The 19,103-nt window shown below is 41.5% G+C and overlaps 2 protein-coding genes across 5 annotated transcripts in view; one reads left to right on the top strand and one right to left on the bottom strand.

Moving 5' to 3' along the window:
* The window catches only part of LOC149750180 (uncharacterized), a 44,743-nt gene extending 26,201 nt beyond the window's left edge, over positions 1-18,542 (top strand). For 2 of the 4 annotated variants that reach the window (XR_016391370.1, XM_089904521.1), the window contains exon 4: positions 380-18,542. Coding sequence is in view for 2 of the 4 variants with exons in the window: in XM_089904521.1 (XP_089760647.1) it covers positions 380-497 (118 nt within the window). In the remaining 2 variants the exon portion in view is untranslated. The remainder of the gene's footprint in view (positions 1-379) is intronic. The other 2 variants (XR_016391374.1, XM_089904528.1) reach the window with 2 other exon arrangements.
* The window catches only part of RORA (RAR related orphan receptor A), a 723,379-nt gene that overhangs the window by 133,538 nt on the left and 570,738 nt on the right, over positions 1-19,103 (bottom strand). The window lies entirely within an intron of this gene.

Raw genomic sequence — 19,103 nt, 5'->3', positions numbered from 1 at the left:
TTCTCTTCCTAACCACCAAGCGTGAGGATAATGTGCTATTTTTACTTATTTTCAGGGGAGAGAACATTAAACCTTAGGGTGATGGTGGCATATTGCTGAATTATGTCTTTTAGTCCAACTTGAATAAATCAGATTTTTGTTGCTGTTGTTGGAGGGAGGGGAGAAAAGAGAGGTTTGAATCCAAAGAAATTAGATGAAAAAGCTAGGTTTCCCTAACTCCTGGGTTCCAGACATAAAGAAAACATGATGAATAATATAATCAAACTGTAGGAAGTTGTGATCATTGACAAGGTGTTTCTGGCCAGACACCCCAAACCTGTGTACTCAGATTTTAATTACATTTGCCCCTACTGATTTAAAATATGCTTTCTGCAATCAGAACGCAACGACAAGATTTAGAGGGAAAAGAACAGGTTCAGAGGCTTTCCAAAAGCGTTCAAGGCTTCTTGGACAGCGATGCTTTCATTCAAGGATGTGGCGTGGCATCACAGAAATGAATCAGAGACTCGGCCCTCCATTTCCTTAGAAACAGAAACAATCTGCATTTTCCTTTTAATTTCATCTAAAGAAAACACCCTGGGCTTCCCTGGTGGCGCAGTTGTTAAGGATCCGCCTGCCAATGCAGGGGACACGGGTTCGAGCCCTGGTCCAGGAACAACCAAACCCGTGAGCCACAACTACTGAGCCTGTGCTGTAGAGCCTGCAAGCCACAACTGCTGAGCCTGCGTGCCACAACTACTGAAGCCTGCGCGCCTAGAGCCCGTGCTCCGCAACAAGAGAAGCCACCGCAATGAGAAGCCCGCGCACTGCAACAAAGAGTAGACCCTGCTCGCCACAACTCTCTCTCTAGAGAGCCTGCGCAGCAACGAAGACCCAATGCAGCCAAAGATAAATAATCAATCGATAAATTTATTTTAAAAAATAAACCCAATTCACTTTGGACTTGTCTGGAGAAAAATCCTGAGCCTCTTCATCTCCCTTCCTCTACCCAAGTCAACTCTGGTAAGACTGACTGCATTTTCAGTTTCTTTATTTTCAGATCTGGCTCTCACTGTGGTTGTAATGCTGTTAAGAGTGGTAGTGATCATCGGGTTTATCACTTTAAGAGTCACCATTTTAAAACACCCAAATATATATTTTTTAGGTTAAACATTCCCTGTGCCTGTTTCTCAAATAAACTCCCCGAGGAAGCATGTTGCTGCATATTTAGAAGTGGTCTACAAGAAGGAGGGCAGAGAAGCTTGCGCAGGTCCTAACGGAGACCACTCCTTTTCATTTTTCTCTTCTCAGGCTGGGAAGGACAGATGGAAACAACCCTATCTCGCCACTCTTGGAAAGGGGGAGGGGTGTGGTGCTCATATTCCCTGGCTTTTACTTAGATCAAGTGTGGGTAAGAGAGAAGGGGAAACTAAACCTGGACGAAGCAGAAGGGAAAGTAGCCGCCCCCCCCCGCCTCCGCAACAAATCATCTAGCAATCTGCCTTTCGCAGTAAACTGACTCACAGTAGGTAGGAGTACCTTTATGGGCTTGAAAGTATCCAGTTATCTCTACTCTCAAGCAGAACGCAATCTAAGATTGCTGAAGAAGGATGCCGACCATCGGTTCTTTTTATTATTGTGGTAATTTGTAGGGGAAGAAAAAATTTCTTTTTCCTCTACCCATCTTGGGTTCGTTACTGGGGTCCTGCAAATTAGACTGATAAAAGGCAGATTAATGAGCGAAAAACAAGTTTATGAACTCAACACATACAACACTCAGTGATGAGTAACTCAAAGGAATGCTTACAACTTGGGCTTCTATGGCATCTTAGCAAAGAACAATAAATTTATGGAGAAGTGACAATGCAAAGGAGAAGGGTTTTAGGCTTCCAAGGGTGGTAAATATATGGGGAAAACCAATGGAAAATAAGGATTGTTTGAGCAAAGTTTATTATGTAGAGTCCTCTGGTGCAGTTTCTGGGCTGGTTAAGAGTCTAGAGCTGTCTCCGGTGGTTAAGAATTGGCCTGCCCTTCCTGGTAGTGAGGAGGAGGCCATAGAGTTTGCCTTGTGTCTGCTTTTTCTCAATTGTGTTTTCAGCTCAAAATAAGCCTTATGCCAGAGTGGCATATTTTGGGGTGGCATACTCTGAATCCCATTCAAGTTTAATTTTTCCTTCCTAAAAATAAGACATATACTTGGTAGAAAATTTGGAATTTATATAGAAGTTACAAGAAGCACGCAAAAACATGACCAAATCTTATCTTATTAGTCACATGCAACCACATCTAGGAATGGTTCCAGTATTTTTTCCTATGCTCTTTTTTTCTTCACATAATTAAGATCATTCTTTACACAAAATTTCACATACCATGTTTTTGTTCAATCAACCAAAAATATTTTCTCATGCTATTATTAATTCTTTAAATATTATTTTAATGGTAGTATCATTTTCCATATGACTATACCATAATTTATTAATAATTTTCCTAATATTAGACATCTAGGGTATACTTAAATACTTTGTGTATGTGAATAAATCTTAGCATTTCAAATTATCTCCTTAGGATAATCTACTAGAAGCAGAAAAATATGGGATCAAAGGATATCATCATTTTTCAGGTCTTTAGTACATATTACCAGGAAGGTTGTATCAATTTACATTAACACAGTACATGAATGTCTTCCTGAAGCTCTGACTACATTGATGGATGTCATTTAAAAATCTTTGCTATTCTGTCAGGTCCCTGTTAGTTAACTTTGTATTCACTGGTGAGGCTGAAAAATTGTTTCGTATATAAGAAGCTATTTGTATTTTCTCATCTATGAATGATCAGTTCATGACCTTTGTCCATTTCCTCATTGATTTATAGTAGCACTTTATAAACTACAGTCATTAGCTTTCTTTGTGCCCCAGTTTTTGAAAAAAACACATCTTCTTGCCCGTTTGCTTTTGTCCTCTGATTTTGTTACGATTATTTTTGAGGTATAAAAATTTTATATTTCTCTATATTTCAAGTTATTGGCATTTTACCCTGATATTTCTTCCATTGCTTTAATGTATAGAAAAGCTTTACCCATCTAGACTAGATAAATATGCAGAAATATATTCTTCTAGTTATTTAATCGATTTTTCAAAAATAATATTTCTTGAATCTACCCAGAACTTAATTTGTTACATGGTATGAGAAAAAATAGTTTTTTTCCTAATAAACTATCAATTATCCTGGCACCACTTGTCAACTGTTTTCTGCACAGTATTTATACCTATTCTGTATATACATATTCAAGACTATTCTTAAAAATGCAAGATTATGTTTCCGGGTTTTCTACTGATTTCTTTGCCTATTCTATAACCAGTAGTTTCTCCACCCCTAATTTTTGTTTTTAGACGTTCTTTTATCTCTTATATTGCATTCTTTCCACTTAAAACGTTGCCAAGATTATGTACAAAGAAGATCGTTTAAAATTATTGGAGAAAGAGAATCTCTGCCTTTATAGTTTTGGGTCTTAGGTGAACAAGATACAGTTCACCTAAGGCTTCAGCTAAGGTGAGTTTTTCTTGTGTCTATGAAGGGTGGGGTTCCCGCTATGACACAGAAAATCAGAAAAGGACTTTCTTAGTTTCTTGATAGTCATAGTAACAGTAATATAAAGAAGAAAAGTTACGTATCTTTTTATTCACCTCAAGAAAAGAAAATTTCCAGTGAGGAGATTAAGATGTTTAATGTTGAAAGATCATCTCACCTTCTAGGGCACCAGTAAAGATTTCAACCCATGTATCTGTAGAAAATTTGCAGAAACTGTCACAAAATGAAAAATGAGAGGAAGCCTCATGGTCCTACTAGGGTTCTATAAGGTAAGTGCCGAATAATCTTCTGTTTTTAAGGCTTGTTAACAGTGAGTATCTTAGGATGACGGGGTTATAGTTGACTTTTTTCTTTTTTTAATTTCATTACATTTGCATTTTCCCCCAAAATTGCATAAAAGTTGTTTTCTTCATAATGTTCTGTTAGTTAACTTCTGAAAATACAGTACTGGAAGCCTTAGTCCCAAGAAGTGCAACGGTACCAAAAGTGGATTTTCTATTTCTTCACCTCTTTTCTTAATAGACACAGCAACACTAAATTTCATCTCATTAGAAGAGATTTTGAGAAAATGAGAAAGGACATTTCTAAACCAAGTGCTTTTCCTCTGAATAAGATTTAACCCAAAATGAGGTTGGGGACTGGAAGAAGGTATGAAAAACTACCTCTTAAAATTTCTGCTTCTAAAGCTAATAGGAATTCTTTTGCAATAGCTTTTTTTTTTCCTTGACAACCAAGTATTGATACATCTTGCATGTTAAAAAGTAGAGGACTGTGAGTAAGTATTCACTGGCTACAATTTTTTTTCCTTGTAAATTCCCTTTTTGTGATACAATTGGTGCTCTTTTACTGTCTTAAATTTTTCCATTTTTCTTTAATGGTCTCTCCTCTTTTCTTAGTTCTTAATTGTTCTGATTTTCATCAGTAGATAATGCTCTCTGGTTGACGAACAGTGATGGGGGTCAGAGTCACGGACAATATACGATATCTGGTTCTGTCTGGCTGGAGAAAAGTTAAACGGTGCTTCAGCCTCAAATTAGTCACTTTAAGTACAAGCAACAGTCAGCCTCCATGGCTGCAATCATTTCGTTGTTGTAAGCACTTGAGAATACCTGGTATAATTTTTTCACATCCCCCTGCCCCAAAGCAAGTTTACCTTTGTTCTTAAACCCTAAGCCACACTCTGTATTTCCTTTCCGTGCCACATTGAAAAGAAATAAAAACCAAGTGCCGTACATATCACTTCAACACATAAACAATTAGGTAAGAGTCCATTTCTCCCTTAAACCTTTCATGGAAAGGAAAAGGAAAACCTTGTTTTCCTATCTTAGAATAAGACTTAAAAGCCATCAAAGCACCCACAGAACAAGTAGCTCTTCATTTCAGGGGCAGGGGTAGTGTCAGGCATGTGTAGTCTTTGCTCTACCATGGATGTCCACGTAATTTCTTGGAATAAGGCTTGCAGTGGATAACCCAGTGAGATGCAGGAAGATTCTTTCCACTCAGATCCTGTCAGGGCCAATGTGCCTTTCAGGAGACTGTCTGTGAGATTCTGAAGATTGGAAGTGTAAAAAAAATTGAGTTGGACAGATCCTTGCCACCACTTTTTCTGCTAAATATAGATAAGTTGTCATCAGGTTGCACAAGCAATTTCCAGCTACAGCTCCTCAGGAAGAGAAGCAGGCACTGGGGCTCATGTCTCTGGTAGGTAAAATGCGTAGAGAGGATCTGACCCAGACCTGGGGGTTGTGGGGAGCTAGGGAAGAGGGTAGAGTGAAACGGGAGAAAGGAGTCTACGTTTTGGTTAAATATATAATGACACACTGGGGGGTATATAGCAAATGATGGTATCGGCTTAAAATCTCATTAAGCATGGATAACTTGTTAGAAAAGAGATATAGAAGGGGCACTCTCCCCCCCTCAGGAGTCTGTGTTCAAGTTCCTTCCCTACTACTGCTTTGGAAGCAATGTAGTAACAGTGGGAAGAGACTATGAGACATGGTGTCAGATGGTCCTGAGTTTGAATCCTGGCTTCATCTGACCCTACGTTTGATGTGGAGTTAATTACTTAAGTTCTCTGAGGCTCAGAGTCCTAATATATAAAATATAGGTAGAATAATATCTCTCACAGTGTTATTAGGATTAACGTACATGGCACTACTAAGCGCTCAACTTCTGTTGGGGCCCATCTACTTCTCCCCTTTGAGGCAAACCGTTTAAGCTTCCCTGGACTCTACTTGTTTTTCTCTTATCAAGTCCTTTGGGTTCTACCTCCAAAGTATATCCAGAATTTGTCCCCTTCTCTCCAACTCCATTGCTACCACGCCAGTACAAGCCACTGTATGTCTTGCCTAGGCCACTGCAACAGCTTTCTCACTACTTTCTCTCTTTCTGTTTCTAAACCCTGTACAATCCATCTCTACACAGCAGGCAGAGAGAACTTTAAAAAAAATGCATATTAAATCATGCCATTCTTCCACCTGAAACCCTCCAGTGGCTTCTTACTGAGACTAATATCCAAACCTCATCACAACCTTCGAGGCTCCTTGCGATCCGGCCCCTGCCTACCTCTTTACTCCTTGACTTCATCTGTATCACTTCCTTCTTCTATTAATATTTTCCAGCTGTACTGGCCTAATTTAACTCCCCAGAACACGTCAAGTTTATTTCTACCTCGGGGGCTTTGCATGTGCCTGGAAGAAGTTCCTTCTATATTTTGTTGTGGTTGAAACCTTCTCAACAGTTAGGTCCAATGTTCTCTCGTACAATTTGTCTTCCCTGACTTAGTCTCTATACAGCCCTATACCATTTTTTTTCCATAGCACTTATTACTGCATGAAATTATTTTAAATTTTGCTTCTCTGATTCCCCCGCTGGGGATGTAAACTTCATCAAAGAAGGGGACTATACTTTTTACCCCTGAATAAACCCAGAACACTCGGGCAGCATGTGGTGAACGAATTCTGATTAAGTATGTAAAATGGGGTAATGATAACTTCCTGAAAGTTTGTGACTGGATTTGGCAGTCTTTTTATGTCTTTCCATTTCTAAAGATTCTATGACACCTTGAACAGCAAGACTGAATCCCAGAATAATTTAAAAGAAATATAGTTAGGAAACTTTCAAATACTCATCATATACTAATTCATATTAGGTTTACCCAGTTGAAACACTGTCTATCTGTTTTAATGAAAAAAAATAAGAAGGACTTATAATTTGTATGTCAAGGGATCCTTTTAAACTACTATTTAAAAATTGTGTTACTTTCAGTAGCATTAAGGTTTTCCCAACAATCTTATTTACAGTTGGCTTAGCACATCCTTAGTTCACAGATCTTGAAAAGGAATGTGATTCCACAGCATAACACATCTGCTAAAAGAAATGGCTCAGGTGAGCACAGACTGTGTGAATGGCATGTTATTCAGCTCAGGGAGTCATTCATTCCACTTCTGGGGCTCCGCTGTGAGAGGGACACCGTACAAAATGGATCAATCTTAGGGAGGGAACTGGAAACCCTGTTAGGAGAAAAAAAACGGGAAGGCCTAATTGAAGGCAGGCCTAGCTGAACTGAAGCCTGATAACTGTCAAATATCTGGAGGTTTTCATGAAAAGATGCTGTCCCGCACATGCCCTGGGACAAATCTAGAGTTGATGAGCAGAAGCTACCGGGAGGCAGATTTTGGTGCCATAAATGAAGGGAATTTCTAGCAGTCAGTCTGCCCTCATATATAAGCAAAGGTCTGCTTGGAAATACACTAAGCACGTGCCGTCACTGGATGTTTCAACTCCAGACAGGCAGACCACTCATCAGCAATGTCCTACAAGAATTCTTCCCATTACAGGTGGGCAAGTTCTCATGGAGCTCTTTTCACAAATTCCAGGCTGACTAGTGGGGTCTAATGTTGTGTGGTTTGCATCACACAGCGTTATTTCTAGTATGTAATGTGCAGAATATGATGGGTCTCTTATTGCTAATGATTCAGGCCCAGGAGATTTTGAATTTCAAAAGTTAAGCTAGAATCTCATAGATCCACGGTTTTACTTTCTGACCTGGAAGGAAGTTGCTGGCTATTTCCTACCCAAGAGATTTCTTATCTGGAAGGCTGAAGCAGGCTACTTCTTCTCTTGGTGAATAATAGTTTGTGTTCCAAAAATAACCCTGGGTTTAGGGATAGAAGATAAGGCTGGAGAGTTTAAGAGGTGAATTAGCTCGCCTTTTAATGTGCGGTCTAAGAACTCTCTGTTACCCTTTACCTCTCCCTTCTGGCAGGGTGGCCGGTAACTCCGGGCAGAAGCTGAACCCCTGCTCAGCGCCATCCCCCAGCCTGAGCCCTCTTTTCACCTTCTTTCTTTCCTTCCTTCGCCTTTCATTAGAATCCCTGTGAGCCTTTGCAAGCTTAGCATGAAAATGAGCCCATTTTATTTTTGGAACCCACAGAGGCAGCCCTGAGGGGAGTTATTGTGTTGCTTTTAGCAACTAAACAAAAAGGTGTGAAATCATTTGCTGGCTGTTCTAGAATGGGAAAAAAATAAATAAATAAACTGAGCAGGAAGGTTCAGGACAGTGTGTGGTCACTTGGACAGAACCTCATGACGCGGCTTCTCTGAGACTTATTAGTAATAAAAGTGGCTGTGGGAATGTCTGTACATTTCTCTCACCTTCCCGGGAAGTTACCAGAATAACATGGGAAGCCACTGGGATTTTTTTTTCTTAAATGATTCACTTCGAAAAACTAGTTCCACGTTGCTTTGAAAATGACTTGGGGACGGGACTAGTTTGAGAAAATTCCTTAGAGCCCTTTGCAATGTTCCCTCTACAGGGAGGGTGAGGGAGGGAAGAGAGGACCATTTCACCAAGGATTTTTTAAGAGCTGGGAACACCCACCAAACGCCTCTGTGGACGAGTACGGGAGTCTTTACCACGGGCCTGTAATGATTTAATCACATTACAGTGGTAAGAGACAAAGACCGCCAGCAACAAAGACTTCTCGTGAAACTTGAGGTTTTTGCTTCATGCTGATAACATTCACTAAGAGCCATCTCCTGTTTTGGGGGGCTTTGGGCCTCTCTTTTCGGAAGAGCATCATATTTTGAAATGTCTCTTCATTAGCAAAGGCAACTTCATTTTCAACTGGCGTCTTGCATATGGGATTTTTTTCCCTTTTACAATGATGTAATCTTTTCTAAACTACAAAATATCTAAAACATGCAAAAATGCGGAGACTTGGTAAATGCATGTCCTATTCCCAAGATGTCACAATTGCTACCTGAGCTATTCTTATAAGAAATAAAATGCTATGGTTGTGCTTTCCTATTCCCATGCTTCTTTCTTCCTCTTTCCCAAGAGGCAAACCCTGTTCAACTGGTGTGTGTCCTTCCACCCTTGGCCCTTCTGCAGGCCTGACCAAATAGCCATTTGGTTTAAAGAACTTGGCCTTTGGAGTATTCAGGCAGCCAGGCTTCCGTGATGGATGGGCATCACCATGCAGTGGGCAGTCACTGGGCCTGTCTTGCTAAATGGCAAGTCTTCTTTTCATCCAGCATTCAGGGCAGAATTACAGTAGAGTCAAACACTAGGATAAGACAAACCTTTAAAAAAGTACTATTTAATTGATTAATCAATTCATAGAACAAATTATATTGACTGCCCACTTATTGCCAGAGACCATGCTATGTAAGTCACAGACAAATGGAAATTATAAGCACTGTAATATCAAAGCTTCTCTTAGGAAAGGAACTGTCTTTGATTAGGAAAATTCCATGATAAGCCATGACCATGATGAGGTGGGCAATAAGAACCAAGAGACAACTTCACTGAGCTGAGTGGGACTGTGGAGTGAAGGAGGAGAAAGAAGGAGAGGGAGGAAAGAAATAACTAGGAATCTCAGGGCGAGAGAGAAGGGGAGAGATGAGAGATGTGAGGGGGAAAAAGGACAAAGGGGGAAGACAAAAGGACCTGTGGCAAAGTGGCTAAAGTGAAAATAAAAATTATGGTGTTTCAGGTGCTGGAGGGCTTCAACAACAAGGTCTCTTAAGATCAATTTGAGGTTGTGTGTGTTTCTGTGAAAGAAATCCATTGTTTGGTACCCATCCTCTTCTCTACACCCCAGTAAAATGTTAAGTGAAATAGATTTTTTTAATCAATTAAGGGATGAATTTTATATACATGTACACATATGTATACGTATATATATGTGCACGTGATATGTATATGTGTGTGTATAGGTACACGTACATGTACCTAAAAGACCCTGGATAAACTGAAATGGATCAGTGAAAAGCAGAAATTCAGCACCAGAGGTGACCATGAAAACCGAGCCCTGGTGCCTCCCCCTTACGCTCTCAAACCTTAGAATTCTCAGAAATCCGGCAAAGTCTTGGCTTTCCATGCAGCCTGGGGAAAGTGCATTGAGAGATGTCTCAAAGAGCAGAGAGAGCTTATTTGACATCAGAGTTGGGAGCAGAGCTTACTGTTTCAGTTTTACACTGTAGGTAACAGGGGACATGATTTGAAGACGGGGGTGCCTTCTGAAGTCATGATTTATCGAACCTCTACCACGGTTGCCCAAATGCTCTTTTCCCTTGTTTCCAACTAGCAAACACCTACTCATCTTTCTGGATTGTATTTAAATGTCACTCTATCTGTGGAGTTTTCCCTGACTCCCAGGGAGGGTAATTTTCTTCTTCTGAACTTCTGTATCTCTCCATATATATCTTTCTCTAAGACACCACGTATGACATGATACCACATGCGACTGAACCTGCACACAACAAAGTAGACCTCGGGGTACCACTTTCGAGTCCCCACTGCCCAGCAAGACACACGGGTCCTTTACAGAATAAAACCTGGGGATGTGAGTAATAAAGGGAAACTTACAAGTGGACACACAGCTTCAGAAAGAGCAGAACTCCAAGCCCCTAAATTATTGGGTACCACTCTCCCCCAATAATTCTGCTACTGGATGCCATTTGTCTTGCCCCTTGTTCCTATTTAGAAATAAGAACCCCTTGCTCCCCAGAAGTAAAAGCAATGTAATAGTCATTTGTTTGTTTATTCCCTGAGCCAAGACCCAGGGTGATGAGGCTGGATTGCACACGGGGCGTGGGCATCAGAAACTGGGAAGTCTCACCTTGCCCGGCCTGTCTGGCTCGTATGCTTGGGCAAGTCACATAGCTCCCGTGGGACTCCTCACCCAGTGGTAATGACCGGCTTCACAGGGTGGCTGCAAAGCTTAATTAAGGATTGAGAAGGAGGCAGAAAATACAAAGTGCCTCATACACGCAAAGGATTTTCTTCCCATATTTATCTTTGGGCTCAGTAGCCTGTGGTAGGAAATGTTTATAAGCTGGAAGAAGAGTCTAGCAAAACTATAATTACTATTCTCATCCTAAAATGGCTCACTTGTATGGATTGGGGCAAGGACCACATATTTATTTCTTTTATTCCAGTATATTCTGTGGCCCTTGCTGCTAACTTCATGGGGACAGCTTGCTACCTCTTGGCCTCAGTTTCCCTGACTCCAAGGACTTTCTCTATGATTCCTTTATGCTCAGATGTATTGTGATGCCTGAAACGTTTATCTCAGTCCCCAGACCCTCAGATCACGCTCAGAAACAAGGTTCAGGGACTTCCCTGGTGGTCCAGTGGTTAGGAATCCGCCTTCTAATGCAGGGGACTCAGGTTTGACCCCTGGTCGGGGAACTAAGATCCCACACTGCCCGAGATAATTAAGCCCGCGCACCACAACTAGAGAGAAACGTGAGCGCCGCAACGAAGATCCCACATGCCTCAACTAAGACCCAACTCAGTCAAAAATAAATTTAAAAAAAAAAGAAAAGAAACAAGGTTCACAGATGGTACACAAAAGTTTGTGAGTGAACCCATAGGGGTTGGTCCCCAAGCCAGAAGGCACAGGGACTTGTGAAGCCTTGTACAAGTGACCCCCCCGGCTCTGCCTGGCTTCGTAGACACGCATCTCTCTTCTGAGCACTTGGGAGACCTCAGCAGATTCACTGTTTCCATCACTGCCAGAGCCTGCAGCCTCATTGCCAATTTTTTTGCTGAACGATTGAGCAAAAGAACAACTGATCCCGAGGTAACAGTGAGAAGGCAGGAGAGAGACAGAAAAACAAACCAAAACAGTGGGTTGAGCTGCTACCTTGAAAAACCTTCTTATTCCTTACTGCATTTTGTTTGCTTGTTTGTTTTGTAATCACAGAGGCCATTGCTGTACTAGGGATATTCAAAGACCAAAACTGTTCAGAAGGAGAAAAGGATTCTAAAGCTTTATACCCCAAACGAACTTCGCATGCAGTGTTTGTTGTCAAGAGAGAAATACAGGCCAGAAGATGGCCATTATTTCCATAGCGCCTCCTCTGTACCCTCATCCTGCCTCGCTGTCTTCAGAATCCCTGGCATCATACCCCAGGAGGCAGTTGGGTCAGCCACAGGGGTCAGATGAGGAGGTGGAAGAGTGGAACAGCTATTGCAGGTGCCCAGCCAGGTGTGGCGGTAGCTGTGGAAATGCGTGGGACCACCAAGGCTTATGTAAGAAGGAGGCCAAAGGGGAAGACGTAAGGTTGATTCTGATTGGCTAACTCAACATGAGGCCGACTGAGGGAGGAGGGGGAGAGCGGGAGAGAAGACACTTTTGAAAGCATGACAGTGTCTCATTTGTATGCAAGTAAATATGAAGGTGTCTTCCAAATACAGTCCTGAAGAAGGTGGGGATAAATGGGAATTTTGATATGCAGTAAACCACATGCTACCTTAAATATATACACACAAATTAAAGAAGGTTGCTATCAGTCCAATATGCTATATATCCTAATTACATTAACATTGGATGCATTGTTAATACAATTTCTCAAATGTATTTAAAAATGACTTGAAGAAAATGAAAAAATAAAGAATGAAATAATGCCATTTGCAGCAACATGGATGGACCTAGAGATTATCATACTAAGTGAAGTAAGTCAGAGAAAGACAAGTATCATATGCTATCGCTTATATGTAGAATCTAAAAAAAATGGTACAAATGAAATATTCACAGAACAGAAATAGAGTCAAAGATGTATAAAACAAACTTAGGGTCACCAGGGGGGAAAGGCGGGAGGGAGGGATAAACTGGGAGATTGGGATTGACATATATACTATACTAATATAAAACAGATAACTAATAAGGACCTACTGCATAGCACAGGGAACTCTACTCAATACTCTGTAATGGCCTATATGGCAAAAGGAGCTAAAAAAGAGTACATATATGTATCACTATTCATTTTGCTGTACACCTGAAACCAACATAACATTGTAAATCGACTACATTGAAATAAAAATTTAAAAAAAGGAAATGCAAAAAAAATTTTTGGAACTTTAACCTTGAGTGCCCATAGATCATTTTCTTAGGAAAATGTGACTACTGGAAATGTTAGATCTTTTTCAAGCCAAAGCATTATAACTGGTCTCCCATACGCCTAGAGTAAAATTTTCTACTGAAGCACTGTTATAGAAAAATACCACATGCTATAGATTAAACACAGAAACCAGCTAATCACAACACATGAAAGGAAATGTAGCGTGTTCTGAGAAGTGCACATATGTTGAAACATGTCTACCGTGAAATACTGTCTTAACAATCCTCTGAAAAATAGCCCTTCTGCAAGAAGCACTTATTCTTATACTTCACTGAGGGATCTCAGTTTCAAATAAGGTTCATTTTAGATACTTGGGTGATGGAAACAAAAGATACTCTGGAAACATCCTTTTAGTTCTGAGCACCTCCTCTCTTTTTTCTTTTTTTGCGGTACGCGGGCCTCTCACTGTTGTGGCCTCTCCCGTTGCGGAGCACAGCCTTCGGACGCGCAGGCTCAGCGGCCATGGCTCACGGGCCCAGCCGCTCCGCGGCATGTGGGATCTTCCCGGACCAGGGCACGAACCTGTGTCCCCCGCATCGGCAGGCGGACTCTCAACCACTGCACCACCAGGGAAGCCCACCTCCTCTCTTTTTTGGGAGGAGGGGAGCTTTCAGTGATTCCATGTATATCTTACATTCAATAAATTGAGGATGGAAAGCAGTGCCAGGTAATTCCAACACTTAAACTGCTACCTAAGCATCTAGCTGTTAAAGGAGTTCAAATGAATTGTTAGCTACAAAAGGGAGGTTTCTCAACCTACATCCCACTCCAAGGTCAACTCTCGTCACAGGTGCACTTGGCCAGGAGGCACTCGTAATCTCAGAAGCAGATATGGCTGCCAAGTTCAAGCTGTCATGACTCTGAACATAGTATAACATTCCGCTCCAAGCCAGAGTCCATAACTCTTGCGGCTGTTCAGATGAGGGCCCTTCTTGGTACTGCTTAGGCTCACACCCACTGGCTACAGTAATGCAGCAGGTGAAGGACTTAAGTGTCACTCAGTTGGTTTCCAGTTGCTTCCAGGAAAAAAAAAAACATGGCGTATAAGATTCTTGCATCTGATACCTGGCAAATTTCCCCTGTGTTCACAGGCCACAGACAGGATATCTGACCATTGCTGTCACGGCCTGAAGTGCTGTCTCCCACACTTTGAGGGGCCCTGCGACATCCAGAAAGCTGGGGATGTTAGCATTTTGGAGACAAGGTATAGAAAAAGACTCTACATGTATCTGAAAACTCTGCCAAGCACCTTATCCCTGACATGCCACCTGTGAGCTCTTCCAGCTTCAGAACATTCTGTCTCAGGAGTTGTCAGCTCGACCTCATATTCTGGTTTTATGGTGTTGATTCACATCTACCAGAAAGGAGGCCAAAAGGAAGGACTCACCTCCATCGCTATCTTCTGCAAATGAGCCCCCTGCTTTGCCCCTGGGCTGTTTCTCCATGTACTGTTCTTGGGCTGTCTGTCTAATTTGGGCTGGGCATCTGTGGCCCTGAGGTTCCACGAATATTCAAATAATAAACAACAGTGCTATAATTACCAGTGGGTTCCTCAAAAAGCAAGAGACTAGCAAACTCACCTCAACTTGGCCTTTGTTTCTCTGGCAAATGAAAGGTCAAAATGCTTTTTTGTCATTTTTGCATAGTCATTTACGTTGATATTTTCCCCTTGTGGGATCCAATCTTCAATGTGAAAATAAATCTAGAAACTTTCTGTTCACACGTTTTTAGGTGTGTGCCCCGAATGACACACTCGGGAGGTAAGCACGAGTCATGGTAACTGGCCACATCCTTTATCTGTTGGGACTTGAGAGTTAGCAGAACTTTATCTTTATGATGAAGTGGCCTTTAGAAGTGGGTATCGCCGAGTTCAGAATGCAAGCATCGTTACTGAGAAAAAGCACTTTCCTTTTAAACAGAGAAACCAACAGCCATGCACTACAAGGCCTGAAAAAAAAAGTTGAGCTACCACAAAACAAACAAATATTCAGCTCGGTTTCAGGAAGTTTAGAGAGGATCAAACAAGACTTTCTCTATTGAAGTTGTTTGAGAACATTCGTGCTCACTTCAGCCTCAGTTCCTATTTATGCTGCTGGCTTTTATACATCGACCTCAGGAGGGCATTCCAACTTCAGGTTACTCACAAAGTATCTTCAGAAAAGAAGGTCTGAGCATCCCAACCCCAGTGTGAGGGAGGGGAAGCACATAGATTTGAATTTGTTTCCAAACTACTGCTCTGTCCTTGAGGCGAAGACATCTCAAAAACTGGAGAAAGAAATTCCACAGAGAGAGAGAGGGTGAGAAAGCTTTCCCATGGTGTGAACATGCCTGTGAGGAGGATGACTCTTCTTGTGAGACGAAACCAAGAGATGAGAGAGGCTATATGTGGAACCCTTGTGAAGGTTTCCACGCGGAAGGAGCCTGCAATTTTCTGATGGTCCCTGGGGAGGAGGATTTGGTAGACAGTTGAATTTTCAAGCAAATTGTCTTCCAGAATAAAAGAGGAATGATGCCAACCCCTTGCAAACAATATTCTTGTTTGATCAACCTATTACTTTTTAGCTCTTAGGGTCATTAATGCTCAGAACAATGTTTTGGGTGGTGTTTTTAATCCCCATTTGATGAATTAGAAAATTGAGGCTCAGAGATTAAGTCCAAAGTTACACAACAAATACGTAGAAAAGCTAAGATTCACACCTGGGTCTTTCTGCCTCTAATGCCTGAGGTCTTTCTAACATGCCACATCAGCACCTTACTATATCCTTCCTAACAAAGCATGTTATTACCAGTGGGAAGAGAGAGAAACTTCTGGAGAAGAATAGGAAAGAGTTTTGACTGGGGAGTGGGCATGACGTGGAGGGAAATGTCGGCACTTCGGTCATTGTTACTGTGTCTGCATCTTTTCGTGGAAATATACAGAGATTTCTTCTTAAAATCTGCATGTTGGAACTTGGTGGTAAAACTTAAGTCCCATCCTGCATATGGTGCAAATTCACATCAGAGAAGCAAGAGATGAGAAACCTGCTGTCCCCAGAAGGGTCAAGTCTGAAGGACACACACACCTAAAATCACATAAATACCCACATTGCTTGCCTCTGGAGAAGGTCTCAGTAAGGTTTACCCATACGTCAGCAAGCATGACTCCTCCATAGACATACAGATGGCCAACAGGCACGTGAAAAGATGCTGAAGATCGCTAATTATTAGAGAAATGCAAATCAAAATTACAATGAAGTATTACCTCACACCGGTCAGACCATTATTAAAAAATCTACAAATAACAAATGCTGGAGAGGGTGTGGAGAAGAGGGAACCCTCCTACCTTGTTGGTGGGAATGTAAATTGGTGCAGCCACTATGGAAAACAGTATGGATGTTCTTCAAAAAACTAAAAATAGAGTTGTCCTATGATCTAGCAATCCCACTCCTGGGCATATATGCAGACAAAACTATAATTTGAGGAGATACATGCACCCCTATGTTTACAGAAGTGCTATTCACAATAGCCAGGACATGGAAACAACCTAAATGCTCATGGACAGATGAATACATAAAGAAGATACAGTACATATACACAATGGAATACTACTCAGCCATAAAAAAGAATGAAATAATGCCATTTGCAGCAACATGGATGGACCTAGAGATTATTATACTAAGTGAAGTCAGACAAAGACAAATACCATATGATGTCACTTACATGTGGAATCTAAAATATGACATAAATGAGCTTATTTATGAAACAGAAACAGACTCACAGACATAGAGAACAGACTTGTGGTTGCCAAGGGGGAGGTGGGGTGGGGTAGGGTGTATTGGGAGTTTGGGATTAGCAGATGCAAACTATTATATAGACAATGGATAAAGAAAAAGGTCCTACTGTATAGCACAGGGAACTATATTCAATATCCCGTGATAAACCATAATGGGAAAGAATATGAAAAAGAACGTATATATGTACAACTGAATCACTTTGCTGTAGAGCAGAAATTAACATAACATTGTAAATCAACTATACTTCAATAAAATAAAGTAAAAAATAAAGAATGAGCCTTCCACAAGCAGAGTGTTTTTCTTTAGGTATCTCCCACCATATATACACACCTTGCTATACAATTAGTTGGCTTACTCTGGAGCTTAGAAAAAGCTTCCTACCTATGCTGAACAACTTCCCTTTTTTTCATTATGAAAGAATATATTTTGGTAATACAAACTATGCATCTCTTCTACAGTACAAAATCGATGTGTATTCCCTACGTGGCCTCCGTTCTCCCAAGACATCAATACCCTCAAGTACACAAGAAGGCTTCCACTCCAGGAGGTACCCTCCTCCCACCCTAATCTTTTTTAAAGTTGGTACAACATGTCTATAAAGTCCAGAATTTCCAACAGCCATTTTAGTCACCTAAATCTGAGAGATAAATTTACAATCCACTTTAGGTTTATGTGGGGAACCATAAGTACCAGGCTTGAGCCCTGAGGGCTAGAATTTCATGGGCCATTAAGTGTGTCACCAGGTGGAGAGCTGTCAATAGCTGGAAGTGAGTTACATGGAGATAAGCACAGTCAGCCGGCTTAAGAAAGTGTAGCCCCAATCAGAGACGGGTACCCTTTCCCCGCTGGCTCCATGGTTCCACTCACTGGTTCATCCCTCCCTCCTCGGAACTCAGTTCTCGTTCGGTGTTTAGGATTTGTCCCTGTGCCAGACAGCAGGCTGCCTTTCTCTTACCTAGATTGAAAAGTCTAGGTGACATATGGAAAGAACAGGAGATTGGCGGTTAGGCAGAGCTGGATTTAAGTCCTTGTTCTGTCATTGGCAGCCATGAAATAATGCACAAGTTACTTAACCTGTCTTAGCTCTAGTTTTTCCAACCGTAAAATCATTAAAGATAATTAATAGTATAAGAAAGGTATAGCTAGGACCAACAGGGAGAGGTTGTAGGGAGACAGATTTCCTGCTCAGCAAACAAAAGAACCTTCTAGAAATGAGGTTGGCTCAAAAATAGAATGGGCTGCTGTGAAAAGACATGAAGAAGTAAATACCAGCTACTGCAGGCTTTGTGTCTAACCTGGATGCTGGGTGGAGGATTCTGGGCACAGGTGGGAGTTGAGAGTGGCTACTGCAATTCTCCCTGCTGCTCTTGAAATTCGACGATTCTATGATTTACATATGTGTCCTTCCAGAAAAGCCAAGATAAATCCTCTCAAAATCCACAGTGGAGAATAAAAGTAAAATGACATTATTTTTTTCTCCTTTTCATTTTCCTTCTAGAAAACTAATCCCTCCCATGTTTTTTTCCTCTCCACTCAGTTGGTAGAGAAACGCATTTCTACGGAGTGCACAGAACACATTTAACCATTTTGAAACACAACATTTAACACAAAGCACGTGGCCATATGTTTTAATTACTTCCCACTACACAAATAGTTCCATTTTTAGAAAAGTCAAAATTCTGTACGCTGCCTCTTGCTTTCCTTCTCTCCACCGTGTCTCTGCTGGACTAGCCCAGCAGTGTTCTCCCATTCTGCCCTCGTGCCGTCGGAGCCCATGGCACCTGCCAATAAAAGTGATGACAGAGTTGGACGCTCATGCAGGTTTCCAACAACAGAGTTCACTCCGTAATCACCTGGGTTCAGCCAGTGAACCCGATCTGAGTGACACTGGATTTTTTATGAGATGTTACATCATGGGCTTTCATTTCTACAGGTGATGAACCACTTTGAAAGTGAATTTTTTAGCTTGCTAGCAGAAATGACCTGTGAGTCTGCAGACAAATCCCACCCGATTGTGCAAAGCCCAACCCTTGGTCTAGTGCTTGAGTTTGCTTGGAAAATTGGCTGTCATGTATGAGTCATAGATACAGGGTCATCCTCTGGGAGAGTGTGAACCTGTGCTTGTGTGTATATTTGAACATGCCCAGGACAGGAAGTGAATCATAAGTGTACCTTACAAATAGTGGCCAAAGGGAATGTCAAGAGCAGTCTTAAACTGAAAGAGGGCCACAGAAGATGAAGGATATCGTGCAAGAGGGAATGAGAGGAGGGCTAATAAGACTAGGGCTGCCAGCCTAACCCTCATCACAAAATGATGGTTACACACTGATTACACATTGATCAGCCAGG

This window comes from Delphinapterus leucas, chromosome 2, assembly GCF_059928025.1.
Source record: "Delphinapterus leucas isolate spDelLeu-1000000601 "Yukka" chromosome 2, BTC_Dleu_Yukka2, whole genome shotgun sequence".
Classification (NCBI taxonomy): Eukaryota; Metazoa; Chordata; class Mammalia; order Artiodactyla; family Monodontidae; genus Delphinapterus; species Delphinapterus leucas.
Note: the sequence above shows the minus strand (reverse complement) of the source record. Positions and strands in the feature narration are given on the sequence as shown.